The sequence below is a fragment of the Merops nubicus genome, unplaced genomic scaffold (assembly GCF_000691845.1).
Source record: "Merops nubicus isolate BGI_N331 unplaced genomic scaffold, ASM69184v1 scaffold44845, whole genome shotgun sequence".
In the NCBI taxonomy this organism is placed as follows: domain Eukaryota; kingdom Metazoa; phylum Chordata; class Aves; order Coraciiformes; family Meropidae; genus Merops; species Merops nubicus.
Genome location: NW_008609740.1, coordinates 42,038 through 63,046, shown reverse-complemented (window position 1 = coordinate 63,046; position 21,009 = coordinate 42,038). Strand labels below are relative to the sequence as shown.

At 35.6% G+C, this 21,009-nt stretch overlaps 1 protein-coding gene across 1 annotated transcript in view; it reads left to right on the top strand.

Annotated features, from left to right (window-relative positions):
- The window catches only part of VPS13C (vacuolar protein sorting 13 homolog C (S. cerevisiae)), a gene marked incomplete at both ends in the record, with an annotated part of 69,224 nt that overhangs the window by 6,749 nt on the left and 41,466 nt on the right, over positions 1–21,009 (top strand). Inside the window, 22 exons of the mRNA XM_008940676.1 lie at positions 290–352; positions 2,442–2,507; positions 4,664–4,773; positions 5,628–5,687; positions 6,282–6,341; positions 7,027–7,107; positions 8,814–8,871; positions 9,197–9,324; positions 10,216–10,322; positions 10,959–11,130; positions 11,586–11,648; positions 12,863–12,998; positions 13,618–13,712; positions 14,728–14,870; positions 16,229–16,421; positions 16,572–16,686; positions 16,984–17,120; positions 17,808–17,934; positions 18,585–18,702; positions 19,067–19,196; positions 19,577–19,655; positions 20,665–20,801. Coding sequence (XP_008938924.1) covers positions 290–352; positions 2,442–2,507; positions 4,664–4,773; positions 5,628–5,687; positions 6,282–6,341; positions 7,027–7,107; positions 8,814–8,871; positions 9,197–9,324; positions 10,216–10,322; positions 10,959–11,130; positions 11,586–11,648; positions 12,863–12,998; positions 13,618–13,712; positions 14,728–14,870; positions 16,229–16,421; positions 16,572–16,686; positions 16,984–17,120; positions 17,808–17,934; positions 18,585–18,702; positions 19,067–19,196; positions 19,577–19,655; positions 20,665–20,801 — 2,378 coding nt within the window. The remainder of the gene's footprint in view (positions 1–289; positions 353–2,441; positions 2,508–4,663; positions 4,774–5,627; positions 5,688–6,281; positions 6,342–7,026; positions 7,108–8,813; positions 8,872–9,196; positions 9,325–10,215; positions 10,323–10,958; positions 11,131–11,585; positions 11,649–12,862; positions 12,999–13,617; positions 13,713–14,727; positions 14,871–16,228; positions 16,422–16,571; positions 16,687–16,983; positions 17,121–17,807; positions 17,935–18,584; positions 18,703–19,066; positions 19,197–19,576; positions 19,656–20,664; positions 20,802–21,009) is intronic.

Here is a 21,009-nt window from a genome sequence, read left to right as displayed (position 1 = left end):
ACATTATTTTCTGTTTTCTAAACTACTAAAATCTGTTAACATCAAAACTCATACACGGAGACCATAGCCCACAGATACTGTCATCTTTTGGTGGTTATGATTTGCATAATTTTCATATGCAGATAATTTTTGAAACTAGATACTTGGAAGTGACTCTGGCTGTCTGATACTGCAATGGAAACACTAACTTGTCATATGAGTTTTATAAACGTAACATTAAATCAGGAGCTGATTTCTTCCTTTTAAACAAAATGCATTTTTTTGGTTATTTGCTGCCATGTGGACCAAGGCACTCATTCACCAGATTCCTTGTATGGGTTGGAGAGTCTGATTTACAAGGACACCAAGCCTGGTGGGTATGTGTGGTTGGTTATATTTTGCACATGCATCATGGGTACGTAGCTTACATTTTTAAAACGCCCCCCATTCCACCTATCACCCCCCCAAAGTAGCCAGCTGTAGCAATGAGAACAACCTGTTTGGTAAGCATCCACATATTGGTGGTTCTAGAAACAGTATTTTAATGATTGTGGGTTCAAGTGGAAACTTGTAATGACTAGTCCTGTCATGAGTCTTTAAGAAGACTAAGAGACTGTTAAGATTTCCATGAGCCACATCAAGCTCAAGAATTAGAATGTTTTCAGCATTTCATCTATTGTCGTTTTAACACAGTGTATTTAGGTGTTTTAAGAATAGAGGATAATGAGCCTTGACAAAGTCTCTGGGCTTAAGATACTGTAAATTCAGACTGTCTTCGAACTGTAGACAGGCAAAATAAATGCCTTCAGTCTGTTACAGTTCAGCATGCTTTTCCCTGGTTTGTTTATTTAGATGGCTCTTGTGTGAGGCTTGGAAACAGTTTCTATTGAAATTCAGAGGAACTGAATTATTATATTCTACCTGCTGTATTTTTATCTTCTTGAGCCAGATTCTCAGAAATTTATTCCAAAATTATTTAGTGGACTTCTATCTGAGAGCGGATTTAGAATAATCTTAAATTAATACCTTTATCTTCTCTGATGTGTGTAATCAAAGTAATCAAGAGGAAAATCTTGTTGCCTTAGTTTTTGTCATACATGGGAGTGAAAGCCTGAGAACTATGAATTCAGTAGTAATTGAAGGAAGCCATCTTTCAAAAATATAATTTATAGAGGTTTACTTGTACTGTTAAAAGTAACTACCCAAAAGAAAATGGTTTTAGCATAGTTTTTGCTTTTTATTTGTAGGGTGATCACCTTACCTGCAAGACAGGTTGATATCTTGCAGACGCTTCCTTATCCTTTATTTGAAGAGGCATGCAAATTACATAAAAATGAAGTGGTCCTTGAGAGTTAAATGTGCTGGTGCACTTGCTTCCTCCTTGCTTGAGTAGGATAGCCCCTTCTTATTCTACAAGATCTTAAAGTTAAACACAGGTGGCTTTGTTGACAAGTTCTTTCCACCTGTATGAGTGGAGAGGGGAAAGAAATAATGCAACTTGCAAAACTGGTTTTCTTCAGAAATATGGAGAAATATGAGTATTAATGAAATGTTTGTGTGGGTCATAATTTCTGTGTAATAGTAGAATTTAGCTTCATATAAAACTTTTAAAGAGTCATCATTTTTGTGTGCATTTTTTGCACTTACTGGTATTGTTCTTTCAGATCATTTTCATACCATACTGCTGATTATTATGGGAATCACACTGACAAGTGCTCTTTGGTCCATGTACATCTCAAATATCTTTATCTGGAAGTTCTGCCCTTATACGGTAGAAAGCTTTTCTGGATTGAAACTTCTGTGGTGTTTTTTTTTTTTTTTTTCCCCCACATCTATATTAATTCAGTTACGACAGTTACTCCCTTAAAATAAAAAGGGAACACTTGGATTACAGAAAAACTCATCAGGGTTTCTAATAAGTAGTCATGACACTGGTTTTAGCTCTCTTTTGTATGTAAGTGAGCTGGAATTATGTTACGCGACGCTTTAATGTAGTAGTCTGGGTATGTGTTTACTGAGAAGCCTGGTGATTTTTTGTAATTCCTCAAACTCTTGAGATGTTACATAAGGAATATATGAAAGTTGAATGCCTTACAATTGTCAGGATGATTGATCCAGTAAAAATTTGGTTGCTCAATCTGAAGTTTTTACCAGCTGTTTAGTTAAATTGAGCTTTGAACTTCAATGAGTTGTATGGGGGAAAAAAAAAGGCAAGGCTTCAGTTGCTTCCTGAATTTAGATATACATAAATTATGAAACATAAGGCTCTGTGCTGTGAGAAGTAGCTGATTGCTTCCTTAACAGATCTGAAATTCTTTAAAAGCTTTTAATGAGACCTTACGAAGTTATTCTGCTTTAAGACAAATTTAACTTTCTTCCCTCTTTTCTTATGCTTCCTTACATTTCTGCTGTACTAACTTGAATTTTATCCTTTTCCTTGAATATTGCTTGCACTGAAAAAGGACGTAAGCGTAAAAAGTATAAAAAGCATTTTAAGAGACCCTTTAAAGGTCATGATCACTCTAAAGGTGGGTAAAAGTTATGGCTTTTCACTTCTTTAATTTTTTTTTATTTTTCTGTTTGTATTAGTTTTTCTTAGTCTTGGATATGCATACAGTGATTGTTTGTTTTTTTTTTTTTTCCTCCTGTTCGAAAGAGATGTAAACTGGAGAGAGTTCTCTTTTGATGTTTATCCGTTTTCTGGATCTAGTAGGACTGAAGAGAGTCCTTGTTGCTCTCTACTTGGGTAGCTGTGCCTGTTTCTTTGACTTGAGATATCTGTAGCATTTCTAACAAAAATGTACATATTTGGTAGACTGATTTGTTGCACTTCACTGTGACTCTTGGAAGAACCTGCATGTGGATGAGAATTTGTTTAATTTTTGTAATATTCGGGTAACAGCTATGTAAAGTAAATCTGATACTATACTGGTGATATAGCAGTAAAGAGCCTTTCAGCACCTTTTAGCTTCTCCTTGAAATAGCTTGCATACTGTCATGACCGATACTTTAACTGCAATAAAATTCATGTTTTTTTCTCAAGAAGATAATAACTGTCTATAAGTACCAGACCATGCAGGCCTTCAGTGTTTGTGTGTAACTAAGAGTGTGCTGTCATATCCTCTGTGGTTGTATTGCTACGTATTTATACCATAGGCATGTAATTGGAGTAAAAACTTTGTGGGGGCCCTAGATAAGCTTTGTAAAATATCAAACTTTTACTGCTGATGGTAGTTGCATTTTGCTGGAAAAATGTTCACGGGTAGCCTTGCATGTAGTTGAAGGTCCTGGAGCTTCAATGACCACTTCTGCCCCTTTTTGCTGTATCAGTATTGTGTTGGTTTCTGTTAATACGGAATGGGAGCTGTGAAGAAATGATTAGTAGAAAGAAATGGGAGTTGCATGTAAAAGGGGTAAAATGTTTTGGTTTCTTCTGAGTTCCTGACTAACTTTTTTTCACTTAAAATCAAATGCTCTCTTGACTAAAATGGTGTTATATTGTGTTCAGTAGCAAAGTCTTTTTATTTTTAAGGGAATCTCCTGAACCTCTCTTAGAGCCTGAATTAAAAATAGTTTTCCTCATTTTTATAGCAAGATGAACAAAGTTGTATATCTGTCCTGTTAAGGCTTAAAGGTACAGTTCTGCTTAGGCAGTAAGTCAAACTTGAAGTGCAACCCTAAAGTTAGTTAACACCCATGGTCCTTATTTCTCTCTACTTGGATAGCCATGCCTGTTTCTTCAGCTTGAGCAATCCTTAATGTTTGCAGTGAAAATTTACAAGCCTGGTGGGCTTATTAGTGGCATTCATTGGGATAGCCGCCTTGTAAGGTAGATGCTGAGCAAGACTAAGTAGCTTGCAATGATAGCTAGAGAACAAACAGCTCATCTTGCCGTATTCTATGTAAAATATTAAGATGCTCAGCTGGAGATAAAATTTTTTGAGTAATAAAATTATGAGGGACTGTAAATTTTCTCCCCCATGCAGCTCAGCATGTGTACATTTTGTCTTGGGTGGAATGCTGAGCCTCTGTGGATATACAACTTCTGCTACCCTGTCTTGTTCGGTGCAAGTTTAAGTATCACTATGTGGCATAGCAAAGTCTGATGTGGACCTAGCTTAAATGCTCACAGTGTAAGGCCAGTGTGGAAAAAATAGAATATTTCAGAGCAACCGTTTATTTTCACTTATGGTATTCTAGCTTTTTAACTTTCTCAGTGTTGTGCAAAAGGCTCTGTCTAATGGACTGGTGTCTTGCTGTGCAATATCGTTCTCACCTGTTTTTTTTCAAAGGTATTTTGTGCTAAATTACACCATCTTACCTATATGCTTGTTGTAATCCCTAGTTAATTGCCGAGGACCTCTTAAGGGAGAGCTTTTTATCTTGGAGGGAGTGGGTAGAAGCATATTAAATAAGAACTTGCTGTAATCTAAACTGTTTTGCCAAAAACATAGACATAAATTTTGTTATGATGTATTATGCACACAAAGCTAACATCAAGTTATCGGAGTATGGATGTACACAGAAGGAAAAAAGCAAACACAACCTAAATAAGTGAAAACTTCTATGTTAAGTATTCATGTTAGAGTAAACATGGAATGTGCGTGAGTGTAGCTGTTTGTGTGGTTAAGTGCAAGGTGCAACTACTACACTGAATGCTGATTTTCAAAAATTATTGTTTTAGACAAACCGAAGGAGGAGAAGAAAGATACTTTCTTAGAAAAACTTGCAACTCAAGTTATAAAAAATGTGCAAGTCAAAATCACAGGCATTCACATTAAGTATGAAGATGATGTAAGTATCTGGAACATTTCCTCTTCATTTTAAAATGGACTACACTGCACTCAGGAGTGTCTGCTCCATAGAGACAAACTATTACCTGCCACCTGGAAAAAGTTGTTCCGGTTACTTCTGCACCTCTTCAAACAAATTGCCCCAGATATGATTGAAAGCCAGAAATATTTTGGATATGTGAAACATATATATTCTCTTTTCTGCCTTATGCAGTGGTGCTTTGCTCACTAAATATTTGTCCTGTGTTGGCGTGCGGTTGATATACAGAATTTATCTGTATAGATGTAATACAGACTTTTTTAGTGTTCTAAGTACAGAATGGCAGAAACTAGTGGAGCTAGATATGAGTCGAAAGGCAGTTGGCTGAAAACACTTAACTGACAGATGAGGATGTTTATATGATTCAAACTGGTGTTATTCTGGTCTGCTTCCATTTTCCTTTAGGAAGCTGATGAAGCAGTTTATGATGAGATAATGAATGTAGAAGAAAAGCACTGGATATAGGGTATTTCTCAAACCTCTTTTGGGACTATTCTCAGAGGCACTAAGTGGAAGAAGATGGGAGGAATGAAATTCATAGTTAAATAGCAGATGGAGATATGGTACTCTGTAGTTTTTTTTTTCTTCCCTGTATGATTTTAGAAGACAAAATGAAATTTTAGGCTTAGATTCAAGTCCTAAGTCTTCACATGGCAGCCATGTTAGTTATGGCCCAACTCGGGGAGTTCCAAGAGTGCTTCATGTAGAATAGTTAAGCAAAGGAACATCTTCAGAACAGCTCTGGATTTCACTTAACTTTAAGTGATGTATCTCTGCAGGAAAACAAATAGAGTGTTGTTTTTCTGTTTTTGTAGATCACAGATCCACAGTGTCCGATTTCTTTGGGAATGACTTTGGGCGAGCTTAGTTTACTGGTAATGTATGTGCATGTTCTGATGTTTTTGATGTACTTGTCTTTGGAGTAGTACAAAAAGGAAGAGTATAACATTTCAAGAAGATGTAATGAAACTATGCATACAGCGAAAATTGGGACAGTCTTTTCTTCAAGCAAATAGTACTTAGTTTGTGCAAGCAGAAGGGAAGATGATTGAGGAGCATCACACCTAGAGACTAGCGATATGTTCTTATGATCAAAGTGATCTTTAAAACTGAGTATGTTTAATGTCATAGGGCAGGTGATTTCCTGGCCAGTACACAAATTATGGCAAATATTACATCATGATAAGGAATGTATTTTGCCAGGCCTTTTGAAAAATGGTGAAAATTTCAGCTGACATCTGTTCTTTTAGGATGTTACGGATTTTATGAATAAGATAAGGAGCAGAAATAAAAATAAACTGACAAATTTTATATTGGATTTTGACTTATGCGTATGCAAGTCTAGATAAACAGGCTTCTCTAATCAGGTGGCATCAAAATACTGCATTCTGTGCTGGAAGGTATAGGATGAAACTGCAGATGTGTTAGATGAGATGCACAGAATGATTTCTATCCCTTTGACCTTTTAGACAACAAATGAGAACTGGACACCTTCTATTCTGAATGAAGCTGCAAAAATAATATATAAGGTAATGTGATTGTGTTGTTTTCTACACAAGTGAAGAGAGCAACTGGTCTTGGAGACGGATCAGTTTTGGGGTTCTAATAAAAATGGGAGAAATAATTTGCTTTGCAAATTCTACTGTTAGTTTTGCTGTGTGCTTAAACAGAAGTAGACACAAATAACTGACTTTCTGTAAGGCATAATTTTTCAACTCTGTGGTTTAAATAATTTCCCTTAAATGCAGACACTGATCCCCTCATTAAATGTGTTATCCAGTAAGTCTGCATGGTAACTGTCATTTCAAATAGGTTGTCAAACTGCCATTTCGTACTCTGTACGCCTAATATGATTTGGATTCTGGTAGCAAAGCAGTCTCATATGCTGAAAGGAGTATACAAAGATTTAAGAAATCATTGGAACGCTATAAGAGGGATTTAATAGCCCTGGCTTCTTTGTTAGGCCAAATATTGGCTTTGTGCACCTTCACCACTACAATTCAGAGTTGCATTTAACATATTGGTGTGAACATGTGTGCTTAAGAACTTGCTTTTTAGCAATTCAGTTTTCACTTTAAAATAGTATTACAAGTTTAAATATATTTCAGTGCGAATGATGGGTTTGCTACCTAGCAAATGGAAAGATTTCATAGAATGGGTTGAATACCAAGTATAGAATCTGTTGATGTGTTTGATGTTTTCTTTCTTGTGCAGCTTTTGTGCCTGGACAGCCTCAGTGCTTATTGGAATGTACACAGCAAAATGTATTACCATGGCTCCCGTGAACAGATACTGGTAATGTCAAGAAAATGTGCTAAACAGTGCTGTATTCTGTAGCTGTTCTAATGATCAAAACTCCTTTCCTAAAGGCTATTTCTAGTTTCTTCTGATTAATTCGTGTTTTGCCTTGCTGTTAGCTGGATGAGTAGGGGAATACTGCAGTTTGTGATATTGTGTATGCAGTACTTAGTTTGCTTTCATTTCATTGCTGTGATATCCTCTAAGTCTTACTTCACCAGAAGAGGAACTGAGAACTTGGCAGTATGAATGAGGCAGTTACATAGACTTAAAATGTGGCTGAGTGCACACATCCTCTTTTTTGTATGACAGCTGAGGACTTCTGAGTTGCCAAAGCACCATTACTGCTAAGAAGTTTCAGATGGCCACTTAATTCACAGGGTTAGAAGAACTGTTTTAGCTAGTGAGGAACAGTTATTCTAGTGAGCTTTTGGCTAGTAAATTACTGAATAACTTCGGTTCTACATCAGAGCTGTAGAAGCAAGAGAGGAACTGAATAAATGGCAGATAACGTGTCTTGTTCACTAATATTTATATTAAATAGCTGAATAAATGTAACTTTTAGTGTAGCTTGTTTCCTGGAGAGCTAGGTCTTCCATTTGGACAAGCTGTTTTTGTCATAATTTTAAGCATCATTATCAGGAAATTGGGTTTATCATAGTAGCTATGTTGTAGAAAGAATAAGCTATGAAATCTATAGTGATCTGTTACTTTGATATCCCAGTATTCATATTTAAATAATGTGAGTATATGGCTGGTTGTGAGAAATGAGCTGTTTTATATTTAGTCTAGTGGAAATTTAGCTTGTATTAATACATAAGCAGACAGTAAATAGGTTGAAATACAAATAGTTTTAATGAGGTTGTGAACCTCTTATAAAATACAAGTGAGTTTTTAAGAAAGGAACTGAGAAAACGATTAGGTTGAAGAAATTTGTATTTGGAAAATATTTTCCTTGTATAAATAACTTTCAGTATTGATAGTCTTTATAATATCTAAAGGGGACAAGCACTTCATCTGCCTTCACTTAATAGCTAGTATGTATGTCTTCCTGAAAGCAGGCCTCTTGCTTTAACTGGTTGTGCCATTGATTTTCTGAAACTAGAGGAAACGTTTGGGCATATAGTGTTTCCAGTAAATTGCCTAAGAATTCTAGTATTGGACAGACTTAAATTTTGAAATTTAATGACTTGTTCCTAGCACATTGTTCCTCAGGCCTCTTGGGCTATTCTGTTATTTTCTTCACTTCTGATTTAATTCCTTTTGTACCTGCACAATATCAGCAGAGTCAAGTGATCTCCTTATGTGCTAAAAATGTGGAAGGGTGGAGTGTGACTAGATATTCCTATTACCTTCAAGGAGTTTAAAAACAAATGCTTGATCTGTTATGCTGCATGTTTGAGTGTACACATGAGCTATATGTTTCTAAATGAACACACGTAAGCTGTTATTGCAAGATCTAGACTGAAGCTGAATTAAAACTGTACTAGCCTTGCACTTGATATGAGCAATCTAAATTTCTTTTTAATCTGGTCTAGTTAAACTCTTCACTTTTAAGTGCTTGTGTTAGATAAGCTTTGCCATTTAGGGGGAGGAGGCCTTTATGGAATACTTGTGAACTTAAGTTGATCTCCTCAAAGCCTGGAGAACTAAACAAGTAATGCTCTTCAGCAATTGCTAGACAGTGTCATATTCCTTTACAGGAACAGCTGAAAAGAGGAATTCCGTGTGGTGGTAACCAACCTCAGGACTACCAGTATAGTAAGTAAGCTAGCAGTGGATGAATATAAACTGTTCTGAGTATGTTAGCGTACAACAGCCTGACTTGATCATGCAGGTATGCCTATATTAACTCGATTTTTCCAAAACTTAAACATAAAGAAACTTAATAGAATTTGTATGCTTTTTGACTACTACTGGGCTTTCTTAATTTTTAAGTACTGCATCCTGGTTCTGTGGGTGTTGAGCATATGTGGTATCAGTACAAAGTGATGGATTTGTCAGGCAGCCAAAATAAGTACTTTAAGATTGCTTCCTATACTTTAATGGTGAACATAAAATTAATGTCAATTCTTTTATTTTTAAGTTTTTAGACCAGTGTCAGCCTCTGCAAGGCTGTATATCAATCCATATGCAGAAGTAGAACTACAAACTCCCAAGATTGATTGTAATGTAGAAGTACAGAGAATTGTGATTGAATTCACTAAGCCACAGGTAAATTGACTTGGTATCTGCTCTCACTTAATTTTAGAGTTTGTAAGGAGCTGTTGAATTTTTTTTTCTTTTTAGGTAACACTCTTCTTTGGGAATTTTCTGCTTATATGCAAGCAGACTGTGTAAGCAGTTTAGCATTAACTGTGGGAAAAGAGTAAGATTATATTCCCTTTGCGTAACAGTTGCTTCCTGGTGCTAGATCCAGATTCTCTGACCTTCTTACCTGGGGACCATCTGATCTGTGTTAAACCCTTCCAGTAACACTCCTTTCACATAAACAATGGCATCATTCTTATGAGTAGCCCCTATCTTACAAAACTATAAGCCAGCATTCTAACTGCAGAGATGCCAAGATAGAAGCAAGAATGAATGGAGTGTAAGGGCTTTGGAAGCAAAGCTTGCTGAAGTGTCAACGAACTCATTTAGATAGCTCCCCAGCAATGTTCATGCTTTCATTTATTTGGTGACAATTCACAGTTAGTTTGCTACACAGCTTTTTAGCTTTTATTGTCAGTGTAGTATGAGTTCAGAATGGTACAAATAAAGTTAACTAATGCAAAGGCAGTTTGAAAATAGGGGAAGATGCGTATTGACAAATGAAGGAAATACAGTAATATATAAATGATAATATGATATAATGATAAAGCTTGAGACTGTGCTGAGCAGACTAACAGACATACAAATTGTTGTAGTTTGGCAAGAAAACCACAAATTCATATGGTGTTATGCTTTGAGAGCAGTGGATATAGTTGGTCATACATACTAATGAAAATGCATAGGCTTAAATATATAGTTTGGGGAGTGCTGAAGCCCATAATACCTGTGTACTTTAAGAACTGTGTGCAGCAAAATCCGGTTGTCTGCTAAGAAACTTGTTTGTTTTGTGTTTAGTACCTCAGCATGATAGACCTTCTGGAGTCCATAGATTACATGGTTCGCAATGCACCATATAGAAGATTTAGGCCAAATGTATCTCTCCATAACAATGCCAGACAATGGTAAGCTGTGTATGTTTGTGTGTTCTTTGGGAGGTGTTTGATTTCTCTGCAGATGTTCGATTTCATTCTCCTTTGTGGTTAACTAATTTTTTAAAACTAGATCATGTATATCATTATGACTTTCACAGAGCTTTGCTTAACCAAATAGAAAAGGCTTGCAGAAGAGAACACACAAAAGAACCATGTGACGAAGATGTAACTTACAGGGCTAACCCTCATCCCCGAAACATCTCACCAAAATGTTGGTGTTCTCTCTAGAAGTTAGAATATAATTTTAGAAAAAAAAAGGGAAAAAATTAGCCAATCTGTTACAAGGAAAATATGTATATCAACTGCAATTTTTAAAGTTATAAGCTGATACACATTTTAGTGGATTTTTTTTACAAGTCCTTAATGCTATTACAGCCCCAAACATGCAGAAGTCAATAGCAAATGCAGAGAAGAAGAGTTCTTCAGGCATTAAAGTCCATAGTCTGTTTTTTCAAAAGTGAAACCACTGAAGTTCTCATAAATGAAGTTACTCAATTTGTAGTGGTAAACAATGTTTATCACTTCTTAATAAACTACGTCTGCAACTTTGACGTTCTAATGCACAAATAAAATGGGAAGTTGTTCACAAGTGTGGAATTATTGCAGGTGGAAATATGCAGGTAACAGTGTTCTTGAAGTTCACATCAAAAGACATACTCGAATGTGGTCATGGAGTAACATAAAACAACATAGGCAGCTTCTGAAGACTTACAAAAATATGTACAAGAGCAAGCTGACACAGAGTAAACTGTCAGAAGAAACACAGAGGCAAATTCAGGTATGTGTGGGTTTTTTTCTTTTAGGAGAAAGTCTGTCTTAGTCTTTTTATTAAATAACTCAATATATGTGACAGTAATCAAGGTTGGTGGTTTTTAAAGAGCACAAGTTTTGTGGAAATAGCATTTTAATCTGAAGTTGAGTGTAACCTGTTGTGGAAAGAAAGAAAATACTACTAAACTACCATTTAAATAAACCCTTTTTGGTTGTGGATAAATGGTCTTGGATACATTTAATGAAGTGCTAGACTGGTGTATTAAAAAAACCCCATAGAATTAAGCTGCCTAACACCAGGTTTCATAAACTTCTAGTGAACTGATGGGGGTATACCGTAAAAAGAAAGGAGCAGGTCTAGAAAGAAATTGGCGTAAATACAAAGGAGCTGGTAGAGTATTTGTAGTGGTGCGTCTTTCCTAAATGGGTTTTAGAGGCAAATAATGTCATACATTTTTACAGGACCTGGAAAGAAAGCTTGATGTCTTCAATATAATCTTAGCAAGACAACAAGCACAAGTTGAGGTAAGAAATGATTTCTATTCAGTACTACTCCAACATTTGAAACAGAATGGTTTTGTCATGAGAGTATCTGGGGGAAAAAAAATGTGCTAATGAGTGTGATAGGTTAGTGAGTTGGAAGAGAAGGTTCCTGTCCATCTAGAAAAAGAGTACATCAATTCCCAAACTGGAAACCAGTTTGAAAAACCTACAAGTGTGTGTGCACAATGTTACTGCTACCCACTTTGTACCATTCAGGCAACTGTCTGAGCTGATGATTTCATGGTTCTTTGATTTTTGTTATTTTAAAAAATGACTGGTTTCTGCAGCTTTTGAAGATCAAACATGTACAGCTGTTCTCTTTTTACCTACACCTTTAGATACCCTTTTTGTAGGGACAGCCAATCTAATTAGAAGGTAACGGAGAATTGATAGAAAGTACGTGAAGTCTCTAGCTACTTTTTATTTTGGAAGTCATTTGAGACACTTAACAAGGAATTGCATGTTACAACATGAAGAAAAATGTTGTATCTGCAGGTAAGATGAAAAACACATAGCACACTGAGGACAACCTCCAAATAGTTGTCTTGTGAGAAGCATGCTACTAGTAGTTACCTTCCTAAGATGAAAATGAGCCTCTGTAGATGCATCATGTAATTACTGTTCATGCCAGTGTACCTTCAGTGTTTTTGTACGCATCAGGAGTCTGTGTAAAATGAAGATGAAAAAGTAATAATGATATTTCTTATTTTTGAGATGGTTGTGGTCAGACCCTCATTTTGTTTTTTAAAATGCAAAGTGAAAGCCTGAGTGAAAACTAAAATTTGTAAATACATGTAATGGTACATGATTGGTCTTCAGGTTTGTTACTGCTAGGTTTAAGAAATATAACTACTTCTTGTAGCCTCTTAAATACTGACCTTTCTTGTGGTTTTTGTGTTCTAATTGCTAGCAAAAAGTGTAGGAAAAGGCTGTCTAAAGTAAAAGTAATGCACAGTTGTTCCACACACACTTGCACGTGTCTGTGTCTGCTGCCCCCACCCCCTCCCGGAAATGCTCCCAACCCTGATCTTTTTGGCTTCTGCGTGGTGAGTCAAAGTGCTCTTAAACCCTCATGAATTCCTGTTGCTGTCCCATCAGTTCAATGTCTGTTCAACAAGATATGTATGCCTATTTACAGGAAAACAAAATATACTGTGTAATTCTGTTAATGAAATATTTTAATGTCTGGTTTGTAGACAATAAGATCAGGACAAAAACTTTTGAAGAAGAAGAACACTGAAGTAGAAAAAAAAAGTGGAGGATGGTTTGGTGGTTTCTGGAGTAAAAAAGAATCGAGGAAAAAAGAAGATGAAGAATCGCTTGTTCCTGAAAGTAGGTGTAGACTGTAATGCCCTAACTTCTATAGAGACTTCACTATAGAAACTTCTGTAGAGTTTTCATATACAGAATGCAAGTTACAGTATGTTTTACTTTATGCTGTACAGAAGGAAGAGAGTAGGACTTAAACAGAGCATTGCCGTATTGTTGCATTTTGTGGTATTACTTACTGTTAATGAATAGTGTGCTGGAAAATAAGGCATACCTCTAAATAGGCCATAAGCGTTTCTGAACCTTAGTAAGGACAAGAGTGTAGAGCTTATAGCTACAGTGTAACAAGTGGTGATTGGAATACTGTATTCTGGTGGTTTGCTGTCAGGACCAGAGATTTGTTTTAACTGTACTCCTTAAAGCTATTTTCATCATTTGGAAATGACTGATATTCTTGTAATATAAATGACATAGATTTCTGTGCTACATATGTAATGTCATATATGAAGATGACTTCTATGTAAATTATTTTAAAATCTGCAACTTAGTGCAATATGAAAAATCAAAAATGTCAGCATAACTTATGTACAGTAGAAAACAAATGGCAGGAAAAATGCTTATTGTTACTAGTTGAAGTGCAATTTTCATGTTTGTTTGTTTTTGTTTTTTTTTTGGTTTCTAGCTATCGATGAACTAATGACACCAGAAGAGAAAGCTAAACTTTTTACTGCGATTGGATATAGTGACAGCTCCCATCACCTTTCCTTACCAAAGGAGGTAAGCAACTTCTTATGGGGATGGTTTAAAAAAAGAACGAAAAGAAAAACAAACAAAAAACCCAACCCAACCAAAAATCCAAGCAGACAGACAGACAAAGCTTTCTTATGCATGTTGACTTGAAGCAGTAGAATGTGTGCAGTGCAAGTCAGATCTGTTGAATGTACAAAAAAGAGGAAAAAAAAATCAGCACCACAAAGAATAGATAATATTTTCTTGGGTGTTCTGCTTTGTGCACGACCCTAATCTGGAGCAATTTAGATGTAGCAGAAACTGGATGATAGATATCTACTGGCAACTTGGGAGACAATACAAAAAGCTAGCTGTAAGTTAAAAAAGATTCCATGGTAGTATTTTCATTGTGTCTATATATTGCTATCTGTTGTGGTTAAAACTAAAGTAAGTTACTCATTAAGCAAAGTAACTAAAGTTATATCATTACAGTTACAGTATTGTTATAGGGGACTTACAGGAAGAAAGGTAGAAAGTAGACAACTAAGAAAGTGTGAAATAGTAAGGTTTCTCACAGTATACTTCTTTTTGGTCAGCACTATTACATTATTTTAAAACTTGACATGACTGGTGGTTCTGCGTTAGGTTGGTCATCACTTACAGAAGCACTTCTTATATCCAGAATATATCTTGATGTAAGGTCTTCTGAAGTGTAATTATTTGATGGAATGAAGATTGTTTTGCTTGTTGATCTTGCTAGCTCTTTGTGTGGTTTAGCTATGCTTGCTTTTATAGTTTAAAAGAACCTGAATCCTGAAAAGAGACACAGACTATATCTGCTCTTCATTTCTTTACATACACTATTTTATGTTAAAAGAAATGACTGATAAGGATTGAAAGAAAGTAAAGACTTCATACTTCACTTCCTACATAGTTACATGTTTCTTACTTCATTTGACTTGAATGGCTTTCAATACCATTTTGTTGCATTTGTTGAAATTAAGAGTTCTGAAAATAGTTGATAATAAGATGACAAATGTCTTTTTTCTGTCCTTTTCACTAGTATGTTGCCCATGTTGTGACTCTGAAGCTGTTAAGCACTTCTCTTACAATTAAAGAAGACAAGAATGTGGCAGAAACTCTTAAAGTACAGATAATTGATCTCAGTACCAAAATATCACAACGCCCAGGAGCACAAGCCATAAAGTAAATGAACTTGTATTTTCTTCCTGTAGAAACATGTTTTTCCTCTTCCCTTACCCCTGGCTTTTGAAGTATTTTCTTGGGTAGTGCGTTACGTTGCATATTGTTCTAAATTCATAGACTTCTGCAGTTGCATTCTGAAAAGTTACGGTCGTGTAATTTGGTTAATAACATAAAATAGAGTGAAGCAAGGAGTACTATTTGTTAGTTTTCATAAACAGTAATAAGCTCTTTCTTGAATCCAAACGTTGAAGTGCTGAGTGTTACTTCTGGGAAGGGATACTTAAGCAGTGTGAAACAATCTGGCTTACACACTCCAGCCAAGCTACTGAATGTGTTGTGTACTTTCTTCAGGAACAAAAAATTGTCAGTTGTGGGTGGGAGATTAACCAGCGTGTAGGAAACTGAGTCCTTTCTGTCTTTTAAAGAGAGGGAACACCAGAAATACTTCATGTGAATTATTGGACTGTGTAGTCAGTAAGATTTTCAGTGTCTGGAAAATGAGTCTGTGAACTTGTCATGCTTTCACTTGCAGTTCCTTCATGTTCTGACTTAATAAGATCACTAGCTCAGCTGCTGACTTTTGAAATATTTTTGCTAAAAAACATGCATGGGAATATTAAAGGTGCCACCTGAGTTTTGCAGTTTTGAGAATATTTTATGTGGATACATTCTATATCATGTAGTTGGCAAGACTGAAATAGTAGAAGAGATACTTCTGTTGATTTTAAATTTCTAGGAAAAAAATAATTTGGTTATATCAATGGAGCCAGGCTTGTGACAGTGATGAGGCCCAAATTATGTTGTCTCCCAAAGTTAGAAGTTCCAATGGTGGAGATTAAGGACCTGAAAATGAGTTTTGTTTTAATAGGTGCTTCTAAGGACAAAAGAAGTTAGTGTGCTTTGGTGGTGTTCACATGGCTTTACTTCAGAGGTGTTTTTCTACTGACTTCGCTGAACGCTACTGTCAGGGAGGCGATGAGTGAGGTCTATGTATTTGCACCAGAACAACTCGATAACTGACTTGGAAATAAATGTGTAGTAGTTAATGTGCCTAGTCAGTATTCTGCCTTTTCTTTTCTCTTGCAACTGATTCTTTGCATAAACATGAGCTGGCAGTTATGTTCAATCTAGCTTGCAGATAACAGAGGCTCAAAAGAAAATATCACAATTGTGTTGCTGTGAAGATCGTGACACCTATTTATTTTTCTAACTTCTTTAATGTAACAGGGTAGTATATTAGTCCTGTGAAACTGATCATGTTTCACTTTAGCAAGTGCTTCCTCATCTGTCTTGTTTTTCGTTGATAGAACTGTGTTCTGTGTTCTAATCAAGTGTATTGAACTATTTGTCTTCTTTAGGGTTGAAGCCAAGCTTGAAAACTGGTATGTTACAGGCCTGAGACAAGAAAACATTGTACCATCTCTGGTGGCTTCCATAGGGGATAGCAAATCTTCTCTACTTAAGATTGAGTTTAATATTAACCCAGAGGATAGTACTGCTGACCAGAGTCTTACTATTGAATCACAACCTGTGGAAATAAAATATGACGCAGTGAGTAGTAACCAAAACTCCTAACTTATTCTGATTCTCCATGCTCTGCCATTATGCTTTTTACTCTGTCAAGATCTATTTTTGATTTTTTTGTAGAGTGATTTCTTTTTATATGAATAATTCTTATTTGTTTTTTTCTTTATTTCAAAGAGAACAATAAATGCAATGGTAGAATTCTTTCAGACAAATAAAGGAATGGATCTTGAAAGGTTAACATCAGCCACACTATTGAAGCTGGAAGAAATCAAGGAAAGAACTGCTACAGGTAAGATAATTACAAATCTCACTTGAGGCGAAATGTTGAATGTCCTAAAATGTTTCAGTAAGATTTTATAAAAACTTTTCTTATGTTTTGATTGCTGGCCAGATAGTAGGGTTCATCTTTTTCCTTGTGTTTATGACTTGGGGATTAGTGGGTGTTTTGTGGGAAAAAGCATTGAATTTAGTGAGAAATCAGTAGAATGTGTTACAAAAGTAAGTCTTTACTGAAGACGTGTTATCTTTCAGATAGAATCTTTTTACTTGTGAATAATCTTTTAATATCCCTTCCTTTTCGTTTAAGGTTTAGTTCATATTATTGAAATGCGGAAAGTCCTTGACTTGAAAATTAATCTGAAACCTTCCTACCTTGTGGTTCCTCAGACTGGTTTCTACCGTGAAAAATCAGATTTGCTGATTTTGGACTTCGGTACATTTCAGGTATATAAATGGTATTTCTTATAAGCTCAGAGGAAGAAAGTACTCTTTTTGCTTAACATTGGTGTCATCTGAAGTAGTCTTGTTTTCAGAAGACAAAGATGATCAACTGTGTGAATGTTTTCTAACTTAATATATTTCTAACGAGATATATTTGGGTCAGCAGTTCAATCAATGTTCAGAACTGTTGCCTTTGAAATACTTAGACTAGTTAATCTCCTCAGGAAACATTTTCATTTTGTAATCATGATTGTAATAGCTCGATCCATCTCATTTCTTCAGCAGAATATATGAACTTTTGCTTCCTTCTTGTAAAATGATAGCCCTCTAACAAAAAAACCTGTTGTCTTTCTTTTGGAGTTTCAAAGCTGATTCTCTTGTTCCTATAAAATGGACAGATTATAGTAATTTAATGTGGTCTTAGCTAACTAAATAAAAACTTAGTTTTATCCCAGCAGCAAACTTGTAAACAAATAAGAAAAATCTTATGTGCATAACTTGAACTAAATGGATGGATAAAAGTAAGAAAAGAGTTACTCTTGATAAGCCAAATGTGAAATGAAGTAAGATCTCTTCTTTTTAAGAGTCCAGATATCAGTCATGAATATGAATCATCTCTGTCCTGTACTCTAGAGTTAATAACAGATATAAGTTCTAGACTTAACTTTATCTTGTACTTTCTGTGTTTAGCTGAACAGCATAAATCAAGGCAGTAGTCAAGTTTCCAGCTTTTCATCTTTAGAGGAGATTATGGACAAAGCTTATGACAAGTTTGATGTGGAAATAAAAAACGTGCAACTTCTTTTTGGAAGAACAGGTAACAAAAAATAGCCTAACTGCTTACTCAAAAGGTTGATGGAGATTACATACCTTAGCTTTCTAAAGAAAAAAGGCAAACCAAACCTGGCAGTTAACTACACGATGGTTTATAATACATATCTAGTATCAAACTGGGGGGGGAGGTGGGGAACGGGGAAATGGTCTAGTTGGCTCTCAAACAGCTGCTGGCTTTTTATTTGGACTCGCGTACCACCTCTTTACTTAGGTGCTGGGACGCTGTGTAAATGTGTAGAACTATTACATTTTCTGTCATCTGCAGGAAAATACAGCTAAAGTAGGCCTTAATATTTAGTTTGAATTGAAATTTTTGCAGTTAACAGTATGCTAGCTTACTGGTTTGTATTTACCTATCAATATATTTTTTTTTTTTTTTAGTGTTCTATGTTAAGATACATGGTTTACAGTAAGATTGGGCTTAAGGCTGCTAAGGCAATATAGTGGTTAAGAGCTACTGAAAGTAGATTGAGAAGCTTTTAAAATACTTTACTCAAATAGTTTAAGGTTCTCTAGTTGATGAGTAGGTTCTTTATTCTTTCCTAGTGATGCCATTTGATTAGTTTAATGATACCTTAATTAAAGTAATTAGCAAGCCATGTTTTTTCATCTAAATTTACTGAATGCTTGCAGGGGAAGACTGGAAGAAGGCTCGTTTTCAACATCCATCAACTTTGCACATATTACAACCTATGGATATTCATGTACAGTTGGCAAAATCAGTGGTGGAAAGAGATACCAGGATGGCAAAGTAATAAATTAATGTTGAAAGGACTTTTTTAAATTACTGTGTACTGTACAGAAAGAATACTGGATTTTCCCCAAAAGTCAAATTACATTTTGTAGTTTGAAAGTGTTAATTTAAGATTTAAAGGTACCTTATTACTTTTTATGGAGCCTCTCTTGTCTAGTAGTTCCCTGGTCAACTTGGCTGGTTACAAACTATATTGTTTAAACTAAGCCTGAGATCTCTTTTTAATGCAGAATCCCTCGTTTACTGTGATGTCATCTAAAAAGATATGCCTATATGACTATAGATGCTGCTGAGATTGAAATTAGGTATTTGTGTGAACTTTTTTGTCCTGGAGTTTAATAATTTTTTTTTTCTAAAAAAGGTTTAAAGTGTCCGGGGGACTTCCTTTAGTGCACATCAGACTCTCTGACCAGAAAATCAAGGCAGTTTTTGATCTCATTGATAGTATTCCATTGCCTCAGAAGGCATCTGTGTCAATTACAAGCACGAAGGTAAACTGACTAAGGAAACGGGGTGTGGGGGCATGTGTGTGGAGTGGGGGAAGACATCACTAAAGTGATTATAAGTGTGAATTCCTGCTAATGTCTGTGTTCTTTTTCACTTGGAATAAGAGCTCTGTTTCCAAGCTGACTTAGGCAAAGGATCCTTTGTTTCACCATCAGAAAACGTTGGGCTTATTTGAACAAGGGTATCTTAGTCTTTGTCATTGTTCTGCTGTTTACAATACAAGTACTGGCAAAACTGATTTTTCTCAGTAATAGGGGCAATGTGAAACATGCATCATTACTAGAAAATACAGCTGAACATACCAAGTTATACAAAATTCTAAGTAGTGATTTTAGTAACTTTCGTTCTTTCCCCTTCTTTCCAGGTACCAGCTATTCCCACAATTCCTGTTGTTAGTAAAGGGTTATGTGATACACCCCAGTTGTTAGCAGAAATAGCATCAGGTAAGAAGCTACATATATACCTTTGTGAAAGTAGAAGGCCATAACTTCTGGAATAGCTAAAGTTTTTAGGCTGCTATTGATAGTAAAATGTGTTATAAGGGCAGTAGAGATGAGTATCATTGATATCTCTGGCTTGAAATGCATAAGAATATTCTATTAAGATGCTGATACTACCTCAGAATAATAGACTTGCTTTTTTTAAAAAACAAAACAAAACCAAAACCAACCAACCAAACAAACAAAAAAACCCCCCAAAAAATCACCAACTTTGTGGGGGATTAATGCTATGCATAAGTAACTTCTTCATATGTAATACAGTTACTAATAGTTAAATTATAAGGTCTTTAGTAAACAAATTTAATTATTTGGATGTCATGAGACATCTTTTTAGCAGAGAGTGTTGGAGAATCTGTTATTTCAGAACTAACTTAAATCCAAAAATGTATTTAGCCAAATACTCATCTGTTGCTGCTGCCACTTGAGGAAATGTTGTAGAAAAGGTGAGGCGTATGCGTAAAGGATGCGTATGCTTGCAGTAAGCAGCCATTGTGGCAAAACCAGACTGTTGGAAGCATCACACATGTGCTGTCCTGAGTGTTTTGCGTTCGCAAAACGTTCTGTTTTCTGAAAGTGTAGAACTAGAATAGCAAATGGAAAATTACTGTATAGACACTAGATTTGAGTGTTTACTTCTATGACTGTTCTGTTTTCTATAGTGGAACCTGGGAAACTTGTTCCTAGAGCTTACTTTATAACTTGTTTTCCTTATACAAGTTCTTAAATGTCTAATAATACAGCTGAACTCCAGTGCTTTACTTAATAGGGCTTTAATGTTCTTGACTTTTCATTCAATGGATAAGAAAGCAGTATAAATCGAAGAAGTATACTTTGTCAGGTTAGATTTAAACTGTTAATACAGTTAAAAGTCCTATTGGAGTGGGAAAGAGAGGGTGGGATATTTACTTCTGTTTCTGGCATAACTAAGGAGAAAGTATTTTCTCTTCCCTAGAGTCTGAAGAAGAATTTGATTTTGAGGAAAGCTCTGAACCAACTGACAGGTCACTACCTAAAGAAGAAGAAATAAGAAATGAGGAGCCTGCTAAAGAGGAGCTGACAGATCTTCAGCTGAAGTTTGAAATTAAAGAGGTATGCCTCTAACTCTAATCTGCTGCAGTGTGAATATGTAAAAAAAAGTTCCAAACTCTTTTACCAGTGATCTCTAGATTTAGTGGGTGCTAAAACATGGCAACTTGTATATGCCTACATATTTCTATGTATAAGTTACATAAGGTATGTGTATGCATTGTTTCATTTATATACATATATACAAAAAGCACACTGTGTGAGTGTTAAA